This window comes from Solanum lycopersicum, chromosome 8 (genome assembly GCF_036512215.1).
Source record: "Solanum lycopersicum chromosome 8, SLM_r2.1".
NCBI classification, from domain to species: domain Eukaryota; kingdom Viridiplantae; phylum Streptophyta; class Magnoliopsida; order Solanales; family Solanaceae; genus Solanum; species Solanum lycopersicum.
The window spans coordinates 57,194,418-57,211,580 of NC_090807.1; the positions used below are offsets into that span (position 1 = coordinate 57,194,418).

General features: G+C 34.7%; 1 protein-coding gene across 6 annotated transcripts; it reads right to left on the reverse strand.

Annotated features, from left to right (window-relative positions):
• Positions 1-16,084, reverse strand: LOC104648847 (bark storage protein A-like). 6 transcript variants are annotated; one of them, XM_069288142.1, is made up of 9 exons: positions 16,002-16,084; positions 15,868-15,901; positions 10,365-10,398; positions 10,129-10,284; positions 9,275-9,526; positions 6,778-6,841; positions 6,570-6,643; positions 3,846-3,994; positions 3,635-3,765 (listed from the first exon to the last, which is right to left on the reverse strand). In XM_069288142.1, the coding sequence occupies exons 1-7, from the start codon at positions 16,060-16,062 to the stop codon at positions 6,630-6,632; spliced, it is 615 nt and encodes a 204-aa protein (XP_069144243.1). In that variant the 5' UTR covers positions 16,063-16,084; the 3' UTR covers positions 3,635-3,765; positions 3,846-3,994; positions 6,570-6,629. The 6 variants fall into 6 exon arrangements, with proteins under 6 accessions (XP_069144239.1, XP_069144238.1, XP_069144240.1 ...); XM_069288138.1 differs by lacking the exons at positions 9,275-9,526; positions 10,129-10,284; positions 10,365-10,398; positions 15,868-15,901; positions 16,002-16,084 and adding exons at positions 1-1,613; positions 1,891-1,953; positions 2,046-2,129; positions 2,243-2,353 and having other exon boundaries at positions 3,635-3,745; XM_069288137.1 differs by lacking the exons at positions 6,570-6,643; positions 6,778-6,841; positions 9,275-9,526; ... (2 more) ...; positions 15,868-15,901; positions 16,002-16,084 and adding exons at positions 1-1,613; positions 1,891-1,953; positions 2,046-2,129; positions 2,243-2,353; positions 6,432-6,546 and having other exon boundaries at positions 3,635-3,745.
• Between the last annotated feature and the right edge of the window lie 1,079 nt (positions 16,085-17,163).

Sequence of the window (17,163 nt, forward strand, 5' to 3'; positions counted from 1 at the left end):
CTAAGAATTATCAATGTTGTGTCCTCTAACTTTGATTGGTGTGATCATTTTTGGTCTTTTGTAAAGGGGATATGAATTCTTTCCTTTGGTTGTTTGTTCAGTAAGTTGTTTTGGATATTTGAATTTACATTTTCCTTCTTTTTGCATGCATGAATTTGAAGGATTTAAATATCCACAGGGACCATGAATCATATGTTTGGTCACAAGTTTGTATAGATCATGATCAATATGGGGATCAGGTAGTTCAGCACATACAATTTTATCATATGCTTCTGGTGTTAACAATTTATATCCATCCATAAGAATAATGAGAAAATGGGCATGGGGAAGACCCCTTTTTTGAAACTCAACTGTATACATAAAAGCTGCAACCTTTCCAAATATGTTTCTTTTTTGAATATCAGTTTTAATTTCTTCTACTTTTGCTCTGAATACTCTACTAATTAAATCAGGTCTATTTTGAACTTCTTCCATTGGTTGTAAATGTTCTTGTATTCCAGGCCAAGAAGGATTGCAAGTCATCGTTAAAAATATGTCGGGTTTTCCAAAATGTTGTACCAAAGCAATGGCATCCATATATCTTCGACGCATATCTCTTGGACCTCCAATGAAACTACCAGGAAGAAATTTTTGTCTCCCAATATTAGAAGCATCTCTTTCTCCTTGCCTTAATAAATCAATGATTCCTTGGAAGGCTTCAACTCTAAATAGATCTTGATTAAATAAGATAAAATCTAATCTTTGTGTCTCTAGTTTTATATATTGGTCAACTATGTATTGTTGAAATACCCTTCCAGAATGTAAAGTTTCATTTGGTTCTTCATCTCTTATTTGAATTTTATAACAATAATATTCACGACAGGAAACAGTTTCTCTTTTTCTCAATCCTTTTGATAAAACTTTAGATTCCATGTGAAGGACTCCATCAATAGAAGTGATGTTCATTATACTTGGTAGCTGCTCATATTCACAGTAAATTTGTCTGTTGGAATAATTGTATTTCTTTATTTTTTTAATACCACAATGCCAGCCATTTTGACCATAAGGAAACAACAGTGGATATTGCAATGGATCATAACATCCATAATAGTAATTTACCAATTGACTTCTGTTACTATGAGTGTAAATTCTAATATGTGGTGTGGAAATTTTATCATTTAATTGATCTTCAATCCAAATTGCCCCAACTTCGGATGCAGCTGGTAAGTTATGTGTTCTCTGGTCTAAATTGGAACTTGAGTTTAGAGCAATATAAAATTCAGATAAATTTGGAAGAGCTGTTAGCGATCTTAAAAAAGTAGAATAAGGATTAACTTTAAGTATATCTATGAGCTTTGTAACAATTATCTCATTAAGATTATCTGATAAAGCCATTCGGTTTGTTAGCTCATTTTCATTATCATAGAAATATAATTGTAAATTTTTTCCTTTTCCTCCTGAGGGTATCAAATCATCAATGAAGTGATACATTTGTCCTTGGACTTTAAATGTATAGATGCCACGATTTCTCCTTGCTAATTCTCTATCATAATGTACTCCAAGTGAAGTGAATGCAAACATATTATTGTAGGCTCTACTGTAAGTTCGAAAATGTTGGGATTCTTTGGAGTCACCTAAGAACAAATTTTGCAACTCAATAGGCATGTTATGAGAAGTTAGCCTAATTGATCCATTATTACAACAAAAACCTGGTGATTCATATTGAAATCTTTTTGCTGCACAAAATTTGCAATTTGGAATTTTCTTTAAAAGTAAGTAATCTTTTAGCAATAAATTATCATTTTGTAGATTTACTTCTAACTTATTTCTACCTGTGCATTGTAAAAAGCAATTATTTGTTACATAAAGGCATATAGTGTTTTTTTTTTACTATGGTAGAAAGAAGCATACCTCTATTTGAAGTACGTCTTGAACTTGATCTGTTTGCAGCATAAGATGCACTCGACGTTGATCCTAGTATTAGGAATAAAAATATTTAGACACAGTTAGCCAATTACTAAAAATCAATATAGTCAAAATAGTTTAAGTAATATTTCTGAACTGACCTACTTCAAAGGTAGATAAGCAATTAACTATACTTTCTCCTCTAGTTGAAGTAACTGGTAGGTTTATAGCTTCAGAAGCTTCAACTACAAAATGAGGAAAATAACTTTAGTAAGAGTAGCTGAGCTGAAACAGCTAACTATAGCTGTAGATATTGAGAAGACAGATTGAAGGAAAGGTAACAATATGGTTAGCTAACCTTCTTGAGGAAATAAGAAAGAAGTGCCGATTGTAAGGGCGCCAGTACTATTTAATTGATGTTCTGCTGTAGCTAAATTAACTGGTATATTTGTAACTTCGAAAGCTTCAACTACAAAATGAGGAAAAAAGCTCTAGTAAGAGTAGGTGAGATGAAGGGTCAAACTATATCTATAGATATTCAGAAGACGCATTTCAAAGCTGGGACTACAAAATGGTGACGAAGACGATTTCATCTGATGGTTGAAAGAAAACTTCAAGTATTTTGGCAACCAATGTGATTATTATTAACATAAAAACCATAAAAGAGACTTATAATCATCCAAACCTCAACATATTGATGAAAAGTAAAAACATGTAATTACATAATTTTGCCAAAAAACGACTACACCTACTTGGCTTTTTTGTATTTTTGAACATTAATATTGTTTCACCCATTTCTCTATTCATTGTGTTCACTATCTCTGTATACTGCATACGCACTCCTTTGAAGTGTTTCCAATTCCTTGCTTTCCTCCCCACATAGCTGCTATCACTTGCTTTTTGAAAGTCTTCCAATGTTTTATCTTGATCATTTCTACTGTTTCCTTGAAACCTCTTGTAGGTAGACTGACTTTTATCCATTCAGTTGTTGTATCTCTTACTTTTGTAGCATATTCACATTCAACAAATAAATGATTGCTTGTCTCCATAGTTGAATCTTGGCGCATACAACATGAATTGTCCTCTACATGTATATTTTAGATGGTATATTTTAAGGAAATATTGATTATATTAGAGGAGAACATAGAGTTGCAGCTAATGATTCATCCCAACGACTCGGAATCATTTACTACTGTGGTAAGGACAAAATGTCTCTGGCAGCAACATAAAATTATTTATATGACTGTAGAATTATCAAAGCTTTGTAAAAGAGCATATTATGTCTTGGAAGAATTACACAACATGTAATGACTTCCGGAATTAATACTTCACATGTAATGAACTGAACAATTTTTTTTATACCTATTTCTAAGCAAATGTTGTTATAATGATATGATATTTTTCCCACAAATAAAATGTTGGGCATCCTACGGCTTAGAAGTGTTTATTTGTAATTGACAAACCATTCACTTAGCAGCATTATACACAAATAATTCATATATAATCATATATAAAAAATAGAACAAAGCACAATATGGAAACCAAACTATTAGCAGATCAAACGAAAAAAAGGCGGAGGAGAAGCAACTCATGTGAACTGTGAAGATTGGATAACCCCCAACCCAATAGGAAAATTTCAGCTATTATTTCTGCATTAGGCGTCCATTATGTGTGATCCTATACGTGAAAATTACTAACAGAATTTTGGTTTTTTTTTACAACAGATTTACGTAAAATATGGTTAGCTAACCTTGTTGAGGAGATAACGAAGAAGTGTTGATTGTAAGGGCGCCAGTACTATTTGATTGATGATGTCCTGTAGTTAAAGTAACTGGTAGGTTTGTGGCTTCAGAAGCTTCAACTACAAAATGAGGAAAATAGCTATGGTAAGAATAGTAGCGTCTAACTATAGTTGTACATATTCAGAAGATAGAAGGAAGATAAGAATATGCTCAGCTAACCTTCCTGAGGCGATAATGAAGAACTACTGATTGTAAGAGCGGCAGTAGTATTTGATTGATGAAGGTGTTTTTGTCTTTTTGACTCAGCCCTTTTTTCTCTTAGCTCGGATAAAAATAATTGCTTTCTCTCTGGTGACATCTGTGCATATCTGGTACGACGACGCAAATTTCTGTCAGAAGTTCTTTCTTGGGCAGACACATTATCTCTATTTTCTTCCATTCTTGTTTCAATTAGTTCATGATTTGTCAAACTAATTTACAATTTAATGCAATATGGAAAAAATACATGCATAAGTGGAAGAAAAAGGGCATACATTGAGAAATATCAATGTAGCGTTCACGAAAATAAAAATTAGAATGAGAATAAGACAAAGAAGCACAATTATTTAACTAATAACATTAGTTTTACAGAGGCAAATATTGAGATATCGATAATCTTTAAATGTAATGACAACTAAAACAATGAAAGGGGAAGAACTTGAAACATTATTTAAAAATAAGAAGCAAATTATCGTTAAAAAACCATTATACAAACACCTCTTCTTCTCCCTAAAATTCTAAATAGAAATGTTTAAACAAATATTTATTGAAGGTAAAACGGATGCCAACAACTTATAGTATTGATAAAACATTTGGACTCTTAGGAGTTGAATCATTATGGCAGAAACTTGGTTCTCTTTTTTCCTGGACTTGGAAAATTTAACAGCAAACAAGTTTAACTGACATGATTATTATAATGCGTACCTTTATAATTCCAAAGTACATATCACAAACACGTTTAATAGACATGAATTAATTTAGTATATACTTATCTAACAGCATTGTATGTAGTTTTGTGTGGAGTTGTTTCTGGTTTCATTTTATGCATTTATGCAATGAATGGCATCCTCGTCAAGGTTTATGTTTATTAAGTTTAACTTAACTGTATACGCGTCTGCTTTTCTCCAAATGAAGCCGATTTACATGTTGATTATTGTAGCTAATTTGGATTTCGATATGCATGACAGCCATTAACTGTCTTATATATGGTGCAATTTATCTTCTTCAGATGGTCCGTTGATACATTCTTATGGGTCCTTTCAGTAGGTTGTTCTGAAGTTTCCTCCCTCACTTTTTGATGGTTGCACCTAAGCAAAAGTGGACTTCAAAAGAAGAAGCTGCCTTTAAAGTTGGGAAGAATTTAATGAAGTATTGTGTTTGCGTTCAAATGTAGATCTCAAAGTAGGGTTCCTTCTATCATTTTTTTCATTAGATAATTATATTTAGTGCAGAGGAAGTTTGGAAGTTATTTGAAGCAGATATAGTTGTGATGTAAGGCAGGGCCTGTTCTAATAGCAGTCAACCCCTTCAAAGAGATCCAATTGTATGGGAGCAAATTTGTTACAGCATAGAAGAAGAAACTCTTGGATAGTCCTCACATTTATTCAATTGCTGAAACTGCCTATAGTCAAATAATGGAAGGTCTTTATAATTCTTAAGTTCATTCCTGGTCTCTGAAACTTTTAGATGACATTAGTCGATCCTTATTTTCTTGCTTCTCCTGTGCACCTTGCAGATGAAATAAATCAATCCATCATCATAAGGTTGGTTGAAGTGTCTCATTGTTAGAATTTGTAAAGCGAAGTATCTGATGATAGTAAAAGTGTTCCTCTACACTGGTTGAGTAATTGCATGTCTTGGTTGTGATGATCAAATTTGTGGTAAGGCTATGCTTGTATTTTCAAACAACTAACTTCTCTTCATATCATTTAGTGGGGAAAGTGAATCTGGGAAGACGGAATCAGCAAAATTCATGATTGAATATTTGGTTATGATTAATGGAGGCAACAATCGTGTAGAAAATGAGCTGTTGCAGTCAAGTTGCATATTGGAGGCTTTTGGAAATGCTAAAACCCTCAGGAATAACAACTCCAGTCGATTTGTCAGTCTCTACATCTTCCTCTGTTTCTTTTTTGTTTGCTCTCTTTTTTTTGAGGGTGGGGGTGGGGGTTATGGCCTTTTTTTGCACTTGAACTAACAGATGCTCTGATGGGTTGCAGGGAAGGTTGATTGAAATTTATTTTAGTGCAGAGGGAGGAATTTGTGGTGCTAATGCGGCTGTTGGTGGTGCAGCTGATGGACAGCCACTTTTTGTTGAAAACGAGCAACCTAAGTTTATGGGGATTGAAGTTGTCACCCTTAAGAAAATTATACCACTTGGGGCTATGTTCTTTTGTATTCTGTTTAATTATACAATCCTTAGGGATACTAAGGATGTGTTGGTTGTAACAGCTAAAGGGTCTAGTGCTGAGATTATCCCTCTCTTGAAAACTTGGGTGAATTTGTCTATGGCTATTGGATTCATGCTTTTGTACACAAAGTTGGCTAATGTGTTGTCAAGGAGGTAAAGAGATAAAAATGAAGAAGGTGAACTTTGTTTTTCTTGCTTAAATCTAAAACAATATTTTCTAACAAATTAATAAGAGATGATACAAATATGCAAACTGTTTGTATAGAAAAATAGAGATTATGTCCTGGCTGAATCCTTTTAAAAATACATTTAACAGAAGCTTATGTACAAGCTTAGAAGTTGAGAAGATGAACAACCTTTGTTGAAGCATTCAAATTTGAAGAGCAGAAACAAAACACACCAAAATAATCTTATGGCTACAAGAATGAAATCTGATGCTGCATGCAAGAACAAAACAATAATTTGTTCAAATTTAAGCTCAAAAAAATTGTTACCTGAGTTGTACTCTACACCTCTTCTTCTCTCTAATTTCCGACCACTATGCGATAAAACCTCTAATTTGTATTATCTGGACAGCAACATTGAAGCGAAATTTGAGGAGAAAAGGAATTGTGGAGGAGAAAATGGAGATTAATGGAGAGGAATTGTGGAGGAGAAGAAAAGAAGGAAAGAAGTAAAGTGGATAGACAATAGCAAAATTACCAATCTGCCCTTCTTCATCCTGCACAAATGTAATAGCGAAATTACCAATCTGCCCTTCTTCATCCTGCACAAATGTCCAAATTTAATGATAAAATTACATAATTATCCTTGTTAAATAAAAGAAAATATATATTATATATTTAAAGTACAATTTAAATAGCTTTGAGAACAGGTTTTTAAAGCTGTATTTTTTGTCCTTAAAGTTGTGTTAGTCATATTTAAGGTACAATTTAAATAGCTTTGGGTACAGCTTTTTAAAGCTGTGTTGGTCCTTTCAACTCCCTCTTCTAAAAAGGGGAGATACTTGCACTGTTTCCTCTAGCTACTCTTGTTACTTTGAGTGGATGACTCAAACATGTCGTCGCGTTTAAGCACCCCACAAGTTTCAAACTGTAACGACCTGTTTAGTCGTTTTGAGCAACAGACTTCAATTCTGGAAAAACTGGCAGAAGCGACGGACCTCACGACGGACCGTCAAGGGCACGACGGACCGTCGCAGGGTCTCGTTTCAAAACACTTGGAAAATCTAAAACTGGGTACTGAAAATCGACTCTCTGAACTTCGTGACGGAATGGCAGGACGGACCGTCACAGGCGTGACGGACCGTCACGGAGACTTCAGTGAAAATCCATTCTCTGAACTTTGCGACGACCTGCAGGACGGACCGTCGCAGGCACGACGGCCCATCACAGGTTGCGCAAATCCCAGGCAGAGTCGGGTTTCTGGTGAAGTTTTAAGGGACGTTTTTGGACTATTCTTTCCTTAATTATAGATTTCGTGGGGTTATATTAATAACTAAAATTCTTGAGGGGTTAAAAGAGGTAACCCTAAGTTAATTAGTGGGGTATTATTGCCATCTTTTATTCTTAATTATATACTAATTAGGGTAAAAGAAAGAGGGTTTGAATAAAGAAAATAGAAAGACCGAGAGAGAGAGAGAGAGAATCGAACGAGAAGAGAGAAACAAAGCTTTGGGAAAATTCTTGCTTGATTCAACTCTTCGGTGGAGGTAGGTTATGGTTTTCATGCTTTCATAGTAAACTCTTAATAGAGAATGATATGTATTGGTAGTATTGTAAACCCTACTATATGCTTAATTGTATGTTTGCATGAATATGATTATGTGATTGTGATAAGATAAGCATGATGAAAATATTGAATCCCAAATCTTGAAAAGAAACTTTAATATACATTATTAATGATGATGCCTTGGTATAGAAGAAGGCTTGATGAATTAAAGTAATGGGATTGATGATGCCTTGGTATAGAAGAAGGCTTGATGAATTAAAGTAATGGGATTGAGGATGCCTTGGTATAGAGAAGGCTTGATGATTTACAGAATGATATTAGTGGATCGGAGTTTCACGTTCCGACACATAGATTTAGTGGATTGGAGTGTCACGTACCGACACATGTAGGGGATCGGGTGTCACGAACCGACACGTAGAATTAGGGGATCGGGTGTCACGAACCGACACGTAGAATTAGGGGATCGGGTGTCACGAACCGACACGTAGAATTAGGGGATCGGGTGTCACGAACCGACACGTAGAATTAGGGGATCGAGTGTCACGAACCGACACGTAGATTTAGGGGATCGGGTGTCACGAACCGACACGTAGATTTAGGGGATCGGAGTGTCACGTACCGACACAAGAGGAATAATGAATATGAGGGAGCGGAGTGTCACGTACCGACACAAGAGAAATAAAGATAATGAATCCTGAAAGATGTTAATATACTCAATATAATGAACATGATTCCCAAATGAGTATGGTATTGGGGCTTGAGTCCTCATGTGTGAACTTGACGGTAATTGTTAATGATATAGTGCTTGTTGTTGCTACATGTTGAGTATCATAGTTGATTTTATGATATTACTTGGTATATACTGTTTTCTATTTTGAGTTGGCCGATGATATCTACTCAGTACCCGTGCTTTGTACTGACCCCTACTTTTATGTTTTTCTTCTTGTTATTTGTGGAGTGCAGCAAACGTGCCGTCGTCCTCAACTCAACAGTAATTCTAGCCAGTCTTCGTCACACCGGATCTTCAGGGTGAGCTAACGCTTCTAGCTTGGACTGGATCTTCTCCTTCATATCTTGATGCCTTGAGCTCCCGGCATGGACTAGCTTCTTATGTATTTTTAGCTTCTTAGAAACTCTTAGAATTAGTAGTTTAAAGTAGATGTTCTTGTGATGATGACTTCCAGATTTTGGGGAATAATAGATGTTGAATAATAATAGTTATTGATTTTATTAATGAGTTTAAGTCTTCCGCATTACTTTATGTTGATATTACCTTGAAATGTTAAGGTTTAGATTGGTTGGTTCGCTCACATAGGAGGGTAAGTGTGGGTGCCAGTCGCGGCCCGGATTTGGGTCGTGACACAAACCCTAGTTACACATCAAAAAAAAAATTACTTTTTATCTACTATACTGACTCACTCATATTGACAGCTCTAAGTATTACACTATTAATAATTTAAAAAATTACCTCGAGTTTTTTGGCAATTGCATAATAACGAGGGTCAACAGGGACCCAAAAGATATGTTGTCTATCCTCAGGAGTGCCAAATACAGGGAATACTTCTTCAGGTTGGTACCAAACGTTGTTAAGAAGATTGTTATGTGAGTTGCAATTTGTCACATTCACTGTGTATTCTGCAATTTTCAAGTAACCAATATCTCTTGTGTAATCTCCAGTCACTTCAAGGGGTAGTTCATTCTCAGGGCCATCTCCATATCTCTGCATCCAGTTTTTTATTTTTTTTATAATATATCAATTGGTACAGACAAAGACCTTTTAGTTTTTAACTTAAAGTATATAAATCTCTCTTTAATAATTGGTGCATGCTATTTTATTTTTTTTGTTTTTGCACAATTTCAATATATAAAACTTAAAATTCATAGACCTCATGTCCATATACATCTTAAGCGTGAACAATATAAAACGATCAAAGCGGCAATTACATCCAAGTATTTTCTACAAACATTGAATAATTCTACCAATAGACCACATATGATCTTTAATGAAATACTTTTATTATTTTCAATTTTACACTCAATCACTAGTTAATTTGCTTTGAAAATTTCTACAAGAACGTCGTTTTGACACAAGAATTTTGTTTACGTGATCTTTGCTTCTACGTCTTGATATATGTTTTAGCTATCCTAATATTGACTTTTACTAGTCCAAAGTTATAACTTGTGATGAGAAAAGATTGCTTTGACCTTATTAGATTCCAATTATCCAATTCTCATTTGACCATTTATTTTTGAAAAATATTTTCCTTCGTACCAAACTCTGAATCGCCTGTACGTAAAACTCAAAAAAAAGAAAGTAAGTACCTGCCAATTCCAAAGGGCAGTATGTGCCCAATATTGAGGAATTGCAACATCTCCAATATTTAGAGATGGATTTGCATTTCCTGCTATTCCATAATGCACCACTCCTTTAACATCGAACAATGCTAACAACAATTGTGTTGTTATCCCAGCATTTAGCTAAAACAATTAAACACAAAATCGATCTATCGATCAAACGTATAATTAATTAAAATTATAAATTATAAATAGTAACATACCATGGCAAGTCCAGTCATAACCAAAACAACAGGCTGATTGATGAAAAATGAGTCTATGAACTCATTGATTTTGATGTCAAATTATGGACAAAATTAAGAACAATATGATGAAGAAGGAGAAGAAGGAAGAATGTATTGAGCTTGTGAATTATCTGAACCTTCTAACTATTACAATGGAGCTTTATATATAGCATCCAAAATCAATGACTCAACTAACTATTAGCTAACTAACAACTCTAACTGATAATTGGAAATGCACTGTACACTATATAACTAACTATCAATCAATCTGTTATAATGCTAACAAACTAGTGCATGCTGTTAGCTGTTACTAACTAACAATATTAACAAACTAACAAACTAGTGAGTGCTGTAAGTATTGATTAACAATGTTAGCATAGATTTCTAGTATGTAAATTTTAACATTCCCCCTCAAGCTGAAGGGTGCAAAATGTTGAGCACACCAAGCTTGCCCAAAAGATATGAATGCTGAGTTCGACTTAAGCCCTTTGTTAGCAAGTCTGCTAGTTGTTGCTGTGTATGAACATGAACTGTGCTAATAACCTTGGCTTTGATTTTGTCTCTAATAAAGTGGCAGTCAATTTCAATGTGTTTTGTCCTCTCATGAAAAACTGGATTTGCTGCAAGTTGTATTGCAGATTTACTATCACTAAATACAAGAATTGGCATATGAATTGTCACACCTAGATCAGTAAATAACCCCAACAGCCAAGTAACTTCAGACACAGCTGATGCCATGCTTCTATATTCAGCCTCAGCTGAACTTCTGGAGACAGTCTGCTGTTTCTTTGATTTCCAGGAAACAAGTGATTCTCCAAACTTAACCACATATCCTGTGATAGATCTCCTAGTATTAGGACAGGCAGCCCAATCAAAATCACACCAACATGATAACTCATTTGCAGGTTTAGATTGTAGCCATATGCCTTGGCCAACTGTTCCTTTAAGATATTTGATTACTCTCATTGCTGCATCCCAATGTGACCTCTTGGGAGCTTGCATAAATTGGCTCAAAACTTGTACTGCATAGCTGATATCAGGCCTGGTAATTGTAGCATACAGCAACTTTCCTACCATCCTTTGATATGCAGTGACATCTTGTAGTATAACATCTTCGGTGTAGCCATTGGCCTGATCATATTCTACTGATGTTAATCTGAGATTTGATTCAATGGGAGTTGTGGAAGGTTTTGCACCTGTTAGACCTGCCTCAGATATGAGCTCCAGTACATACTTTCTTTGATTCAAAATCACTCCCTCTGCTGATCTTAACACTTCAATACCAAGAAAAAATCTGAGTTCACCAAGGTCTTTCATCTTGAACTGTTTGTGTAGATTCTCCTTTGCTTCACTAATCATTTTTGTATTGCTTCCAGTTATCAGCAAATCATCAACATAAACAAGAATAACTACAATGTCTGCATCTTTCTTTAAGGTGAATAATGAATAATCATATCCACTTTGAGAAAAACCAGCTGCTACTAAGGCATTAGACAACTTCAAGTTCCACTGTCTAGATGCCTGTTTAAGGCCATAAAGAGACTTAAGCAACTTACACACTTTGTTTTCTCCTGGTTTTCTAAACCCTTCAGGCATCTCCATGTAGACTTCTTCTTCTAGATCACCTTGAAGAAAGGCATTATAAACATCCATCTGATACATAGGCCATCCTTTTGAGACAGCTAAGGCAATCACACATCTAACAGTCACCATTTTTGCAACTGGTGAAAAAGTATCATGATAGTCTAATCCTTCCTGTTGACTATATCCCTTAGCTACCAATCTAGCTTTGAACCTTTCAACTTGACCATCTGCTTTGTATTTTATTTTGTAAATTCACTTAGAGCCCACAGTGTGCATTCCTTTAGGTAAATCAACTATTGACCATGTATTATTCTCTTCCAAAGCCTGTATTTCCTGTTGCATAGCCTGAATCCATCTATCATCTTTGGCTGCTTGATGGAAAAATTTTGGTTCAATGTACTTAGAGAATTTGCTTACAAATGCTTTGTAACCAGATGTAGCTTTGTCATAGCTAAGAGAATTGGCTATTGGATGCCTAGTGCTGCTTTGTTTTCCCTTTGTATAATCCTTCATCCAAACTGGTTCCTTTATCCTTCTTGAAGTTCTTCTAATATTTGTAGTAGGCCTTTCAACAACTTCAGTATCAATAATATTTTCAGCATTATCATCATAAAGAGCTTCTGAGTCTGCATTACCATTAGTATTTCCAGCATTATCATCATGAGTTTCTGTGTCTTTGGCAGGCTCACCATCACAGTCTGTTAAAGCATTATCAATGATATCTAATGGAGAACCACATACTCCTGTTGATGCTTCTGCACATGCTTCCTTTGTACAGAAAGGAAATACATTCTCATGAAATACCACATCTCTGCTCACAAACAACCTTTTGGACTTTATATCCAACAACATATAACCCTTTTGTAGCTCTGAATATCCTAGAAGTATAGTAGGAATAGCTCTTTCTGAAAATTTGTCACCCTTAGGCATCACTGTGGTATAGCATAAACACACTATCACCTTTAGATGATCAAGTGTTGGAGTTTTGGAGTAAAGAAGTTCATAAGGACTTTTGTTTGATATACTTGAAGAAGTTAATCTATTCATCAAATATACAACAGCCTTTACACAATATCCCCAATATCTGATAGGCATCTTTGACTGAAACCTGATGGCTCTAGCTATGTTAAGAATCTGTCTATGCTTCCTTTCCACTACACCATTTTGTTGAGGTGTGTATGAACAACTACTTTGATGAAGTATTCCTAGTTCATGGAACAATTTTATACATTGAGAGTTAAAGAATTCAGTACCATTATCTGATCTCACAACTTTAACATGTGCACCAAATTGAGTCTTGATCATAGAGAGAAACATCTTTATGGCTACAACAGTTTCAGACTTCAATTGCAACAAGTAAATCCAAACAAATCTACTGTAATCATCAACTACAGTTATAAAGTAATGCTTCTTGTCCAAAGTAGAAATGTTATATGGTCCCCATAAATCCATATGAACTAAATCAAAACTAGCAGATGCTCTAGAGTTACTACTAGGAAATGCTTGTCTTGTTTGTTTAGCTAATGGACAAACAGGACAACTAGAAACCACATCATCTTTATTGCTGGAAATCAATTTTAGATGTTTCATGATTATGTGAGAAGGGTGTCCAAGTCTTTGATGCCAAAGTTGAGTATCTTGATTTGATGTACCTGCTGCCACCATCACATATTGCTTATGATTGTCTATTTTATTCAATGTTGAGCCACTCTTGAACATGTATAAACCTCCCTGCTCTTTACCAATCCCCTTCACCTTGCCATTGAAGAGGTCCTGGAAAACACAGAAGTCAGGATAAAATGATACAAAACAAGACAGTTCCCTTGTCATTTTGGACACTGATAACAGATTGTATTTGAAATCTGGTACATATAATACATTTTTCACAACCTCATCTTCAAATATAGTTGATTCACCAATATGATTCACATCTACTCTATCCCCTGTGGGTAAATGTACCTGACTCTTCTGTAATTTATTCAACTCATAGCTTTTGAATAATGACTGCTTATGTGCTGTAATATGATGAGTGGCGCCAGAATCTACAATCCAGTCTTGTGTGAAAGAATTTGCCATTAAGCAAGTTGTAATACCTGTCATGTTAACTCTCTTTGGCTCTTCTTTGTTCAGCATCTCCAAGATTTGCTTATATTCCTTTTCTGTGAACACTTGTGCTCTTGCTAAACATGTGTCATTTCCTGCACTACTTCCAGCACCTTGACTAGTTGAAGCTAATTGTGACTGATCATAGGCATTGTTGAAGTCACCTGCCACATTATTGGCTCTATGTGGACTTCTATAACTAGCATTAGAACCATCTCTGTTGTTCTTATATCCAGCACTTCCATAGCCAGTATTAGAATCATCATAACCACCATTCTTATTGCTATATCCTGGCTTCTTCTTAAACTTCCAATCACTTGGATATCCAATTAGTTTGTAGCAGTTATCTCTGGTATGTCCAGAAAAATGACAGTAATCACATTTCTTACTCTTAAAACCTTCCTTCCCTTGAGTAAAAACTTCCTTTCCATGAGTTCTTCTTACATTCATCACCATTGAATTTGGTTTATCAACAGCAGTAGATGTGCATGTTGAATGTTGAATTTCATCCTCTATGATCATAGCATATGCTTGGTTGAGAGAAGGTGTAATACCTTTAAGCAATATCTGTCTACGAGGTTGCTCATAAGATTCATTTAATCCACTTAAAAACTGAATTAACCTCAATTCACCAAGGTGATCTACATACTCCTTAGACTGTGGACATAAACAACTGGGATGTGGTGTCACAGCATCATACTCACTCCATAGGGTCTTGAGTTTAGAAAAATAACAAGACACAGAATCTGTACCTTGTGTAAGTGTAGTTATCTCCTTGTGCAATTGATAAATTCTCATTCGATTCACCTTGTCAAACCTCTCCTTGAGATCTGCCCAAACAGAGAATGCAGTTGTGGCATAAACTATGCCATTAAGAAGCTCCTCACTCACAGTGTTCATCAACCATGACAGGACTATTGCATAACATGTTTCCCATTGTTCATGAAGCTCATCTTTGTACAATGCTTTAGTACAAGTTCCAGTCACGAAACCATACTTCCTTTTGCCTAAGAGTGCAATCCTCATAGATCTGCTCCAAACTCCATAGTTCTCTGAGCCAGTCAATTTGATGGGAATCAATACAGCTCCTGATGAATCTGATTGTCCAATATACAGAGGATCACTTTGATCAATTCTTAACACAGCCATTATCGAGCTAATCAATCAACAACTGGTTTAACAAACTTAGATGATATCTAAATTCACCTAGAAGAAGAAACAATAGATTCACAACAGCTTCTCAAAAGCTTTACAACAGCTTCACAGTCAATCGATCAAAACAAAAATTTTCTGAAGGAGTAGATCTAAACTCTTCCCACAGAATCTTAACCACAAGTTCAAAGAACTAACGGAGATCTAAACTCCACTCGATCCAGCACTTCCCGCTCTGATACCATGATGAAAAATGAGTCTATGAACTCATTGATTTTGATGTCAAATTCTGGACAAAATTAAGAACAATATGATGAAGAAGGAGAAGAAGGAAGAATGAAGGAAGAATGTATTGAGCTTGTGAATTATCTGAACCTTCTAACTATTACAATGGAGCTTTATATATAGCATCCAAAATCAATGACTCAACTAACTATTAGCTAACTAACAACTCTAACTGATAATTGGAAATGCACTGTACACTATATAACTAACTATCAATCAATCTGTTATAATGCTAACAAACTAGTGCATGCTGTTAGCTGTTACTAACTAACAATATTAACAAACTAACAAACTAGTGAGTGCTGTAAGTATTGATTAATAATGTTAGCATAGATTTCTAGTATGTAAATTTTAACATTGATTATCAATGCGTCCAAATCGAAATCTCCTCCCTTAGGGATGATTAAAAAAAACCCGTAAATATATAATTGATAAGCAAGTGATCGAAAAAAACGTAAAGTAATGTGTTTATGTTTTAGTTTAATTAATTACCAGCATAATCAATGGTAAGATCACTAGGTTTATAACTAGGATGTTGAAGAAGAGGATTCATCTCAAATAAATTAGGAATGACTATTCAGATATTTCATTTTACACACTTTATTAATAATTGTGTCTAATTGTTACTATTTTTTTCTCGAGATGGACAATATAAGTTGGAACATTAGGTGTAAATGTAAATTACAATTGGTTTGTAGTCGTTTTCATCATTAGGCCTAACACAGAAGTTTTTATTATTTTTAACCTCATTGTTTTACACATTAATTTATTTAGCATGACTCAATTCTTTATGATTTATTTTTATAAAACTAAAACTTACCTAATTATTTAATATGACTATAAATTTATATAAGAACATATATTCCCGTAGACATTGAAATTTTTTGAAACTCTAGAAGATGCGTTTAATTCGAATTGGACTCTACAAATTGTGTTCAATTCAAATTAGGATTCTTGGAGGCTATTCAATCCTAAACCTTAGTTTATGCCTATATAAAGGGTATTAAATTCCCTTAAAAGGCATCTCGGAAATTCCATAAAGTAGATTATTCATATAGAGAGGTCAAATCTAAATTATCTTAATTCGAGAAATAAGCCACGATCCTCGAATTATGGATAAATCTTAAAGAGTAGAAACAAGAACAAACAGAATTGTATCGCTATCTTAATCAATAAAATTATGTTTCTTCATATTTTATTTGTATGGTTTGTTTATTTTTAATATGTTTAAAATTTGTTGCAAATAAATTGACACGCTCAGTGGAACCAAATCTGTCCTTCATCTCTTCTCTCCTAAATCAAATCTGAAGCTGCAAAGGTGGAAGCATGAGTATTTCAAGCCTCGTCTTTGAGTTTCAACAAGTCTACACTCCGTCAAGCCTTGAAGCAAGGGGCATTTGTAGACATTGAAATTTTGTGGAACTCTAGAAGATGCGTTCAATTCGAGTTGGGACACTACAAATTGTGTTCAATTCTAGGATTCTTGGATGCTACTCAACCCTAAACCCTAGTTTATGCCTATATAAAGGGTACTAAATTCCCTTAAAAGGCATCTCAGAAATTCTATAACGATTAAAGAGATCAAGATCTCGAATAATCTACAAATTGATGGATTAGTCATATAGAGAGGTCAAATCTAAATCATCCTAGTTCG